At 43.9% G+C, this 12,644-nt stretch overlaps 1 protein-coding gene across 1 annotated transcript; it reads left to right on the plus strand.

Annotated features, from left to right (window-relative positions):
- Positions 1–5,484: 5,484 nt before the first annotated feature.
- On the plus strand, positions 5,485–12,644 carry LOC115128252 (probable C-mannosyltransferase DPY19L4). Its single transcript, XM_029657937.2, has 20 exons — positions 5,485–5,693; positions 5,991–6,090; positions 6,201–6,374; positions 6,601–6,725; positions 7,022–7,112; positions 7,312–7,433; positions 7,628–7,773; positions 8,117–8,240; positions 8,457–8,591; positions 8,789–8,920; positions 9,181–9,282; positions 9,480–9,553; positions 9,746–9,904; positions 10,013–10,132; positions 10,226–10,346; positions 11,012–11,068; positions 11,159–11,241; positions 11,392–11,524; positions 11,732–11,890; positions 12,072–12,644. Exons 1-20 carry the CDS (start codon positions 5,667–5,669, stop codon positions 12,234–12,236), a joined length of 2,349 nt encoding a protein of 782 aa, XP_029513797.1. The 5' UTR covers positions 5,485–5,666; the 3' UTR covers positions 12,237–12,644.

Genomic DNA, 12,644 nt, shown 5'->3' on the forward strand with positions numbered 1-12,644 from the left:
GAAGTCCACCAGTCTCTCCTGCAGCAAAGCACCCCAAAAACATGATGCTGCCACCCCCATGCTTCACGGTTGGGATGGTGTTCTTCGGCTTGCAAGCCTCCCACTTTTTTATCCAAACATAACGATGGTCATTATGGCCAAACAGTTCTATTTTTGTTTCATCAGACCAGAGGCCATTTCTCCAACAAGTACGATCTTTGTCCCCATGTGCAGTTGCAAACCGTAGTCTGCCTTTTTTATGGTGGTTTTGGAGCAGTGTCTTCTTCCTTGCTGAGCGGCCTTTCAGGTTATGTCAATTTAGGACTCGTTTTACTGTGGATACCTCCAGATACGTTTTGTTTCCTCCAGCATCTTCCCAAGGTCCTTTGCTGTTGTTCTGGGATTGATTTGAACTTTTCGCACCAAAGTACGTTCATCTCTAGGAGACAGAACGCATCTCCTTCCTGAGCGGTATGGCGGTTGCGTGGTCCTATGGTGTTTATACTTGTGTACTATTGTTTGTACAGATGAACGTGGTACCTTCAGGCGTTTGGAAATTGCTCCCAAGGATGAACCAGAGTTGTAGAGGTCTACAATTTTTTTATGTGGTCTTGGCTGATTTCTTTTGATTTTCCCATGACGTCAAGCAAAGAGGCACTGAGTTTGAAAGGTAGGCCTTGAAATACATCCACAGGTACACCTCCAATTGACTCAAATTGTGTCAATTAGCCTGTTGTCAATCAGAAGCTTCTCAAGTCATGGCATCATTTTCTGGAATTTTCTAAGCTGTTTGAAGGCACAGTCAACTTCGTGTATGTAAACTTCTGACCCACTGAAATCGTGATACAGTGAATTATAAGTGAAATAATCTGTCTGCAAACAATTGTTGGAAAGATTACTTGTGTCATGCACAACGTAGATGTCCTAACCGACTTGCAGAAAACTATAGTTTGTTAACAATACATATTTTGGAGTGGTTGAAAAACAAGATTTAATGACTCCAACCTAAGTGTATGTAAACTTCCGACTTCAACTGTATACTGAATATGCATATATACTACAGATCAAACGTTTGGGGTCACTTAAAAATGCCCTTGTTTTTGAAGGAAAATAAAAAAGAATTGTCCATTAAAATAACATCAAATTGATCAGAAATACAGTGTAGACATTTTTAATATTGTAAATTACTATTGTAGCTGGAAACGGCTGATTTTTAAAGGAATATCTCCATAGGCGTACAGAGGCCCATTATCAGCAACCATCACTCCTGTGTTCAATGGCACGTTGTGTTCGCTAATCCAAGTTTATGATTTTAAAAGGCTAATTGATCATTAGAAAAAAAACTTTTGCAATTATGTTATCACAGCTGAAAACTGTTGTCCAGATTAAAGAAGGAATAAAACTGGCCTTCTTGAGACTAGTTGAGTATCTGGAGCATCAGCATTTGTGGGTTCGATTAAAGGCTCAAAATGGCCACAAACAAAGACCTTTCTTCGGAAACTCGTCAGTCTCTTCTTGTTCTAAGAAATGAAGGCTATTCCATGTGAGAAATTGCCAAGAAACTGAAGATCTCGTACAACGCTGTGTACTACTCCCTTCACAGAACAGCGCAAACTGGCTCTAACCAGAATAGAAAGAGGAGTGGGAGGCCCCGGTGCACAACTGAGCAAGAGGACAAGTACATTAGTGTCTAATTTCAGAAACAGACACCTCACAAGTCCTCAACTGGCAGCTTCATTAAATAGTACCCGCAAAACACCAGTCTCAACGTCAACAGTGAAGAGGCGACTTCAGGATGCTGGCCTTCTAGGCAGAGTTGCAAAGAAAAAGCCATATACAGTGGGGCAAAAAAGTATTTAGTCAGCCACCAATTGTGCAAGTTCTCCCACTTAAAAAAATGAGAGACGCCTGTAATTTTCATCGTAGGTACACTTCAACTATGACAGACAAAATGAGGGGGGAAAAAATCCAGAAAATCACATTGTAGGATTTTTAATGAATTTATTTGCAAATTATGGTGGAAAATAAGCATTTGGTCAATAACAAAAGTTTCTCTCAATACTTTGTTATATACCCTTTGTTGGCAATGACAGAGGTCAAACGTTTTCTGTAAGTCTTCACAAGGTTTTCACACACTGTTGCTGGTATTTTGGCCCATTCCTCCATGCAGATCTCCTCTAGAGTAGTGATGTTTTTGGGCTGTTGCTGGGCAACACAGACTTTCAACTCCCTCCAAAGATTTTCTATGGGGTTGAGATCTGGAGACTCGCTAGGCCACTCCAGGACCTTGAAATGCTTCTTACGAAGCCACTCATTCGTTGCCCGGGTGGTGTGTTTGGGATTATTGTCATGCTGAAAGACCCAGCCACGTTTCATCTTCAATGCCCTTGCTGATGGAAGGAGATTTTCACTCAAAATCTCACGATACATGGCCCCATTCATTCTTTCCTTTACACGGATCAGTCGTCCTGGTCCCTTTGCAGAAAATCAGCCCCAAAGCATGATGTTTGCACCCCCATGCTTCACAGTAGGTATGGTGTTCTTTGGATGCAACTCAGCATTCTTTGTCCTCCAAACACGACGAGTTGAGTTTTTAACAAAAAGTTATATTTTGGTTTCATCTGACCATATGACATTCTCCCAATCTTCTTCTGGATCATCCAAATGCTCTCTAGCAAACTTCAGACGGGCCTGGAAATGTACTGGCTTAAGCAGGGGGACACGTCTGGCACTGCAGGATTTGAGTCCCTGGCAGCGTAGTGTGTTAATGATGGTAGGCTTTGTTACTTTGGTCCCAGCTCTCTGCAGGTCATTCACTAGGTCATTCTGGGATTTTTGCTCACCGTTCTTGTGATCATTTTGACCCCACGGGGTGAGATCTTGCGTGGAGCCCCAGATCGAGGGAGATCTTGTATGCCTTCCATTTCCTAATAATTGCTCCCACAGTTGATTTCTTCAAACCAAGCTGCTTACCTATTGCAGATTCAGTCTTCCCAGCCTGGTGCAGGTCTACAATTTTGTTTCTGGTGTCCTTTGACAGCTCTTTGGTCTTGGCCATAGTGGAGTTTGGGGTGTGACTGTTTGAGGTTGTGGACAGGTGTCTTTTATACTGATTACAAGTTCAAACAGGTGCCATTAATACAGGTAACGAGTGGAGGACAGAGGAGCCTCTTTAAAGAAGAAGTTACAGGTTTGTGAGAGCCAGAAATCTTGCTTGTTTGTAGGTGACCAAATAGTTATTTTCCACCATAATTTGCAAACAAATTCATTAAAAATCCTACAATGTGATTTTCTGGAGAAAAAAAATCTCATTTTGTCTGTCATAGTTGAAGTGTACCTTTTAAGTGGGAGAACTTTCACAATTGGTGGCTGACTAAATACTTTTTTGCCTAGTGGTTAGAGAGTTGGAATAGTAACCGAAAGGTTGCAAGTTCAAATTCCCAAACTGACAAGGTACAAATCTGTCGTTCTGCCCCTGAACAGGCAGTTAACCCACTGTTCCTAGGCCGTCATTGAAATAAGAATTTGTTCTTAACTGACTTGCCTAGTTAAATAAAGGTTAAAAAAATGGCCCTTTCACACCTGGACAAAAGGAACACCTGTGTGAGAATGCTATTCATTGACTACAGCTCAGCGTTCAACACCATAGTGCCCTCAAAGCTCATCCCTAAATTTAGGACTAAACACTTCCCTCTGCAACTGGATCATGGACTTCCCGACGAGTCGCCCCCAGGTGGTAAGGGTAGGTAACAACATGTCCACCACAATGATCCTTAACACGGGGGCCCCTCAGGGGTGCATGTTCTGTCCCCTCCTGTACTCCCTGTTCACTCATGACTGCATGGCTAGGCACGACTCCAACACCATCGTTAAGTTTGCCGATGACGCAACAGTGGTAGGCATGATCACCGACAACATTGAGACTATAGGGAGGTCAGAGACCTGATCGTGTGGTGAAAGGACAACAACCTGTCCCTCAACGTGATCAAGCCAAAAGAGATGATTGTGGACTACAGGAAAAGGAGGACTGAGCACGTCCCCATTCTCATCGACGGTGCTGCAGTGGAGTAGGTTGAGAGCTTCAAGTTCCTTAGTGTCCACATCACCAACAAACTAACATGGTCCAAGCACACCAAGACAGTCGTGAAGAGGGCACGACAAAACCTATTCTCCCCAAGAGACTGAAAAGATTTGGCATGGGTCCTCAGATCTTCAAAAGGTTTTACAGCTGCACCATCGAGAGCATCCTGACGGGTTGCAACACTGGCTGGTATGGCAACTGCTCGGCCTCCGACAGCAAGGCACTACAGAGGGTCATGCGTACGGCCCAGTACATCACCGAGGCCAAGCTTCCTGCCATCCAGGACCAGACGGTGTCAGAGGTAGGCCCTAAAAATTGTCAAAGTCTCCAGCCACCCTAGTCATTGACTGTTCTCTCTGCTACCGCACTGCGAGCGGTACCGGAGTGCCAAGTCTAGGACAGATTCAACCCCCAAGCCATAAGACTCCTGGACATCTAATCAAATGGCTACCCAGGCTATTTGCATTGCCCCCCCCCCCCCCCCCCTACATGTACAGTGAGGGAAAAAAGTATTTGATCCCCTGCTGATTTTGTACGTTTGCCCACTGACAAAGAAATGATCAGTCTGTAATTTTAATGGTAGGTTTATTTGAACAGTGAGAGACAGAGTAACAACAAAACAATCCAGAAAAACGCATGTCAAAAATGTTATAAATTGATTTCCATTTTAATGAGGGAAATAAGCCACTTTCACTATTAGCTCTACTTAGGCAGTGATTTATAGCTCCTGCTATGATCATCAGCAGCTTTCTCTTATCTATGTATACCATATCGCCGCCCACCAGCCACGTAATCCCCGGTCTAGATGCTCCTACCCATCTCTCCCTTCAACCTGTATCTCCCTAGACCTGGATCCACCCTCACTGCCTCAGCATATGACACCCTTCTCACCACTCTCACTTGTTGCATCTACACTGCAACATTGCCTGACACCCACCATATGTGTACATAAACCCTCACATAGTAACTCATATATCCTATGGTTACTTTATTTGGCCATTCACTAGAATGTTGTCGCTTACCTCTTTAGTGCTAACACTCACAGGCACTCCTGTTATCACCCATTTAATTCACTGCTTCCCTGCTTGATCAGTCCAGCTGCTCGACACCACTTCACACTTCCCTATTTGTTTCACTCTGTGAGATGTTTCCCTCTGCACAATGTCCTTACACAACAACAAGCTCCATCTCTTAACACTTTAGCATTGACAACTTCAATGAAACTATGTTGTCCTTCCTCAAACGTCATTTTCAGCCTCCTCTGTGCCTCCATAGACCTCTAGCTCCCCTTCACATTGATCCCGGAGTCCCGAACAGTTCTAGGTTCATCTCCTGATGTTTATTGTCCTGGTTTAGACCTAGCTATGCTGAAGACTTCTTCCCCGGGAGTTCTAACAGAAACATGTAGCTAGTTTCCACACTGCCATCTAGTGTATAGAAGGATTGATGACAGTAGGGAAGAAATGGTTGGGGAAAGAAATCGCTTGAGGACTCGGGGCAGCTAGCTAGCTCGTTAGTCATTCGTGGAAGCAAGTTCGAAGACAAACTCGTTAGCTAGCTAAGTATTAACAGGCTAGTAGTAGTAGTGGTAGTAGTAGCTCTGTTAATGTCATGGAATTGCTGTGAATCTCTGGTAGGTAGCTAGGTATTCGTTAGTTTAGCCAGCTAGATAGCTACCTGTTTGTACAGATATGTCATAATTTGCTAAGACTTTGTCAGTATGCTAATTTTGGTTAGCTAGCTAGCTGACTAGCTAACCTTAACATTGTTAATTAACGTTACCTAGCAGGCCAGAAGTAACGTTAGGTGCTAGTTAGCTAGAATGGTAGCTAGTTAGCCAGGGACTAGCTGCAGTTACGTTCGCTGTGTGGATTATGTTAGGCCAGGGTGTCTGACCCATAATGTGAATATGCCTCTTGTGGTTTAACAGGATATGGCAGAGTTGAGATGCCGGAAAACAGTGGTAAAGGAGGGAGAAGAGGAGGAACACCAGCAATGTGAATCTGAACCTTGCTCAGAGAATTTTACAAGTAACCAACCACACTCAATAGGTGTCAACTGTAGGCCTGCATGGTTTGGTGACAGCCAGGAAATACATATATGTGGGTGAAGTTGTAATGTATTCCTTTTCTTTTACCAGTGGACAAGGTTAGTCTGAAGGAGAAGTGTTCAGAGGACACAGATGGAGCTACCTGTGGGGTTCAGGAGAAAGAGAAAGAGAAGGAAGATGAAGAGGAGAAGGATGAAGATAAAAAGGAGGAGGCAGACAGTCAGAAGCCCACTCCTGTCAAAAGAAACCGGAGCGCCTGCAGATGTGAGTGGATCTCTTGTTATTTTCTCGCAGTAAGGGTAGGGATGGAGCCTCTCACTGATGAATCTCTTTCACCAGATTCTTCCTCCAATGCTATGTGCAGATAGCCTGGGGACAAGGTTACTCACTGACTGACACAATCACACAGTAAAAGACGTGCGTTGGGTAGTGTGTGACTTTTGTCTGACAGTAACGTGATGCTCAAACGTACTCTACCCCCACTCTGCAGCGGTTATGCTTCAGAGTCTAGTGAAGCTGTTCTTCGGATGCCTGGCAGCAGTTACATGTGGCATGATGTATGCAGTGTATCTCTACACCTACCACGAGAGGAAGTTCTGGTTTTCTAGCAGACAGGTGGGTAGCGCTAGCCTGGGTACTAGTCTGTGTTACCATTCCACTTCTTACCACTCCTTGTCATGCCACACTTGCATGACAAGGAGTAGCAAGGAGTGGAATGATAGCCTACAGACTAGTAACCAGGCTAGGGTAGCGCTTGCTCTTCCCCAATCCATTTCTCTCGCTCTCTCTCTCTCTCTCTCTCTCTCTCTCTCTCTCTCTCTCTCTCTCTCTGATACATCATTAGATAATGGCCAGGTGTTAACAGAAATATGAACAGTGCTTACCCTGCCTTTGTGTTTATTTTGTTTCAGGAGCTGGAACGGGAAATCACCTTCCAGGGTGGCAGTGGACTCTACTATTACTACTACAAACACATGTTGACAGCACCCTCCTTTGAAAGAGGTAATAGCCTAATCGTTCCCCAAACAAACCAGTATCCAATACAAATCAGTGGTTTTGATATCCAAACCTGAGACAACCTGTCTCACCCAGTCACGGTTATACTGTAACACTATCATATGTTGCCATACTGTTACTACATCTAAGGTTTTCAGTCATCTTATTATCTCTGTGTTATGTATTTGTTGATTTTCTGCTTTAGGGATATACGAGCTGATGAGAGACAACAGGACTGTGTCTGGTCAGACCATCAACGCAGTGGAACGCCTGTCTCTGTACCCAGAGCTTATTACTAGCCTGCTCTATAGAATCACAGGAAGCCAGGTCAGTGCACCACCTAGAGATCAACTCTTTCCCTTGATCAAAAAGATCTGACATGAACTTGTGGTTTTTGGCTGCATGGAAACTTGCGTTAGTTGACGTGCTGCCTACCCACATCCTGCAGTCTTATCAGCCATAAAGATGCTAGTGATGTACTCTGTGTGTGTCTGACTGGTAGGGTTTCCTCCACCCTGCAGGATGTAATAGAGCCAGTATACTTCTACATCGGGGTGGTGTTTGGCCTCCAGGCTGTCTACGTCACTGCCCTCTTCGTGTCCAGCTGGGTGATGAGTGGCACGTGCGTGGCTGGCATACTGGCTGTGGCCTGGTATGTTATCAACCGGTGAGTGGGAGATGGACACACTATCAGACACAATGTGTGTGTCCCAAATGGCACCCTATTCCCTTTATAGTGTGCACTACTTTTGACCAGGGCCTTTCCGATACAGGCAATGGGGACATTGTCCTGCTTTTTCCAGAGGTGTCCACTTGTACCCTCCCTATCATGGATTTAAAAGCATAGGGGTGTTGGCTGGAGGGTAGTTTCCACCGTTGTTAAATCGATGAGAGAAAGTATTTAAGTGTGATGAATCAGGACATAGCCATTATCATGGTCTTCCTAGGCATTCAGACATTACAACATAACTTGTTTTAATTCTGTCATTGTTCATTTATTGTCTCCCCAGACCAGACACAACCAAAGTGGACTATGCCATTCCACTGCGGGACAACTGGGCCTTGCCTTACTTCTCTTGCCAAGTTGCAGCCTTAACAGGATTCCTGAGTAATAACATTAACTCAGCCTCAGAGGTGAGCTACCTTTGCATGTTACCTCAAAAAAACACCTAGGTCATTGGAGAGAGGGATAGAGTGAGACATTCTGTGTATTGCTTTCAATGAAATTGATTTAAAAGCTGTGAGCTCATCATTATGTGTGGGATATAGGGAATATGGATATTTTAAGTTTGTGTTTCATCATACCACCTGTGGGTTTTTCCCACGATGGCTCTCCTCTCTGTGTTGTAGATGTTCTGTTACCTCCTGATGAGTGCCACCACCTTCACCTTCATCCTGGTGTGGGAGCACAGCCACTACGTGCTCTTCATCCAGGGCCTGGCCCTGTTCCTGCTCGACTCCTTTGACCTGGTGCCGTCCCGCAAGGTACTTACTTACTGCCCTCCAAAGTTATTGGGATATTATCTGATTTTGAAGACCTAGATGCTGACTTCCGTCTTCATGGTTGTTATAGATGATACATTTGCTGAAAGAAATTTTGGTAGGATAAAATGTCATAGTATGCAGTCAATTGGATATAGACTCATCGTCTCTCTTTTCTGTCTCTCTGTGTGATTGACAAGATGGCTGACATTCACAAGGTGTACTTGAGCTCTCTCTTCCTGGCCTACGTCCTCCAATTCCAGAACCCAGCCCTGCTCAGCTCTCCTTTGCTCAGCCTCCTCATCAGCTCAGTGCTAGCGAGGTACTTCCAGGTAGAGAGAGCTTCTGACTTACTCTGTGAAACCAAATGGCAGTGAGGCTTTGGAGCTGTAAGTTAGCTTCTACCTTGCACGCAAAATGATGAAATATTGAACATCCGCTACCGTTCGCACATGGGGGGAACGTTTGATTGAAGCATAAGGTGTAAATTAGGATTAATAAGATGATGGAAGCTGCTAATGTTAGATAATCAGAGGTTTCTTTGGCAGTTGCCACAATCGCTTTCAAATGTTGTCTGTGGTCTTGTTTTCAGCAAAACATGAAGATGGGCCCCCTAGTGGCCAGACTGATGAAGCTCTTTCTGCATTTCTACCTTTGCTTCACCACTGGGATCACCTTCAGCTATGTGGCCAAGGTGAGAGTCCCTGAGTTTTGGTTCAGTTTCATCAATATTGTAACATTGTTGGAAATATGGGAGTGTTCCCCCTCTGGATGTGTATTGGAAAGGAAATTGCAATGTCTGATTAACAATCACACAACATGTTGTAGTAGATGGGATTTCAGTTGGAAAATCAACATTTTCATGTAATATGCATCTAATTTGATTTCCAGCGACTAATGCCAGTCAGAGAGAGTGATTTCATTTTGAAATTTCTTGAAGTGAAATTTGGACTCAACACAACAACGTGAGTTGTAACACTTTCTAACATACAACTGACCCAAATATTTGGCATTCAGCGATAAGACAACGATAAGATAATTCTAGTGTGAAGTCTTATTGTAGTAATATTAAGTGTTCAATCATAATGTTAACTAGCAATGAACAACAGTAAATATTAAAATGTTGATGAAAATATTGAATGGTTTCTCTTCCTCAGAGACTTTGTGACTAACCGGCTCCTGTGTCAAGAATGCTTCCAGACCCCCAGTCAGGACTTTTTCCTGCGGCTGACCCAAGCATCAGTCCTGCCTTTTTACCTACTGGTCCTCCTTATCTGTCTCATATCAACACTGCAGACCATCTACAGGAGGCTCAGGTTAGAAACTACACATAGCTGTTGTTTTGTGTTCTCATAATGTGGTCGATTTGAAATACAAAACCTTCATATGGCCATTCAGTCATTTTTGTGTCTCCACGGTGATAGTGGTGAGCCAATGAAAATTAACCTCAGACTCGAAGATGGACGAATAGGAGAGCAACCCGAGGTCATCTACCACGTTTTCCACACAATGCTGTTCGGGGCTCTGGCTATGGTCTTTGAGGGGTATGTTCCTAAATGATTCAGGTTTACTTGCTATAACCTTTCAGACATGAAAACAAATGGCTGTCATTGTTCACATGTGGTGTTCTCCCGCAGGATGAAGTATTTGTGGACCCCATACGTCTGCATGTTCACAGCGTTTGGCGTGTGTTCTCCAGAGCTCTGGGTGACTTTGTTCAGGTGGCTGAGGCTGAAGTCCATCCACCCTGTGGTACTGGTGAGAGAGGCATTTTCCATTCAATTGTCTCCAATCACCATAAACTCTACGCTTTGAGTGTGGACATGTCTCCATATTCATAGCTAACAAATCGATCCCAGAACACCAAACAGTCCCTTTACAAGTCAGAATGTTGAATACATTTTATTTGAACTTACTCTACTGGTTGTCAGCTGATTTCGTCCTTATGCAGTTGGAAATGTGAGACAAACTATTCCCAGGAAAGTATTACTTAACCGACTTGAAAACGCATGTGGGCCGCTGTGCGTGGCTGTCACGGTTTGTTCATCACCTGAGGCACGCTCACACGATGTAAATACATGCTGCGTGCATACTAGCAGATCGCGTGCAGGTGTTTACATGGTTATGTGCATGTGTGAGATGATGGAAATCTCTTTGCAGTACCAGCGTCTTGAAAAGTCAGGTTAATAATAGATATTTATTCTCAAATTTCCAGAGGTTTAAGGGCCAACTGCAGAGACAACCAGTAAAGTTCATATGTAATTTTATTCTGGTTGTAAGAGGAAGCTTTCCAAGCAATTGTATTGCTTTGTTTCACACTGTGATACCTTGCTATCACAGTCTGTTTTAGGCTACAAGCACCATATCTGTTCATAATGTAAAAGTATAGCATTAATCTTTTGCTGCTTGTTTTACCCAAACAGGCCTTGATATTGAGCACAGCAGTTCCAACCATCATTGGATTCAGTTTATGGAGAGAGGTGAGGTTTGCAATATATGCTTTGAACTTTAACAATTAAGGTGACATTTGTAACATGTTAAATTGGCATAACCCTCTGCCCTTCTTTCAGTACTTTCCCCGTGTCATAGCAGAACTATCAGAGCTGCAGGAATTCTATGACCCAGACACAGTCGAGCTGATGAACTGGATAAAGTGTGTAATCTGCCTCATTGCCTCTCACACAGATCATTTAATACGGACTTGAGGGTTACACAGTACATTCTTACTGAGGGTTCTGACCCAGCAACCCATTTCTGCCTCCCTCCCTCTTTTTCTTTCCGTCCCGCCTCTGTTCCTCTCCAGGACCCATGCCCCGATGGCAGCAGTGTTTGCGGGCAGCCCACAGCTGTTGGGTTCGGTGAAGCTGTGCTCAGGTTGGACTGTGACCAGTCTGCCTCTCTACTCAGACATTGACCTGCTGAGGAGGAGTGAGGATGTGAGTAGGGCTACCTGAATCATATGGTGTGCACTTAGTAGAGTAGACGAAAACAGGAGAAAACATTATGAGATAGGACAAATATTATTAATCCTACAGGTTAAAACATATCTCCTCCTGAAACATGGGATAGCTGTTTTCCCTAGTCATTTGTTTTTTCCTTCTGTCAATCCCCCCATTTGAAACCTTGTGTTTTGCGTCAAATAGACATACCAGGTGTATGCAATGAGGTCTGCGGAAGATGTCTACAAGATTCTGTCTTTGCACAAGACGAGCTACGTGATTATCGAAGAGTCGCTGTGCAACGAGTTGAGTCATACCAAGGGCTGCAGGATCAAAGATCTGCTGGATATCGCCAACAGCCATGTGAGTATTATGAACACCACTCCCTGCAACATTATACCAGGCACACACACACTTTGATGATAAGCAGTCAATTGTTACAATACATAACGGCGCTCTGAGAAATATAGCCTATATACATGATTGCGTTCTTGCACATGACTGTTCTTTCTTGCGTTGACTGTTGCCCTCCTTCCTCCACCAGGTGGTGTATGACAAAGGCGAGATGTACTCTTTCTCCAAACACGGGCGATTCTGTCATGAGATAAAGATGAACTACTCGCCCTACACAAACTACTTCTCAAGGGTTTTCTGGAACAGGTCCTATCACGTCTACAAAGTCAACTCTGTCATCTCCTTCCAGTACTGAAGACAGCTCAGCTTCAGCCTAACTACTGAGACAAGACTTTCTTCTGTCTCTGCAGTGTCTGTTACCATAGTTGGATGCAATTACAACCCCTTCGCAGTTGGTACCCGTAAAATCCGTGGAAGTGTGTCGATTGAATATTCAGTCCCCTTGACATTCTACTGGGAGTGTAAATTGTCTTGATATTCTGCACAGTAACAAATCACACGTGTAACAGAGTGAGATCCATGATGAGAACATTCAGTTGGTCCCCCAATTATTGCATGTCAGATAAGTGGTCAAACTCTTAATGAATAGTTAGGGGTGAAGTTCACAATGCCATGTGAGTCATAGTACTGTATTTTGTTTTCCAAAACACTAATTACTGTGATGTCTTGAGTGAAAGTAAAGCACACGTGCATGTAAGGGAGA

Source organism: Oncorhynchus nerka, linkage group LG4 (genome assembly GCF_034236695.1).
Source record: "Oncorhynchus nerka isolate Pitt River linkage group LG4, Oner_Uvic_2.0, whole genome shotgun sequence".
NCBI classification, from domain to species: Eukaryota; Metazoa; Chordata; class Actinopteri; order Salmoniformes; family Salmonidae; genus Oncorhynchus; species Oncorhynchus nerka.

Bases quoted from the DNA above. Each gene is read 5' to 3' on its own strand.
- LOC115128252 (XM_029657937.2), top strand. From the start codon at position 5,667: ATGTCATGGAATTGCTGTGAATCTCTG. The intron at 8,241-8,456 runs GTGAGCTACCTT...TCTGTGTTGTAG, and splicing joins ACATTAACTCAGCCTCAGAG to ATGTTCTGTTACCTCCTGAT. The intron at 9,905-10,012 runs GTTAGAAACTAC...CCACGGTGATAG, and splicing joins ACCATCTACAGGAGGCTCAG to TGGTGAGCCAATGAAAATTA.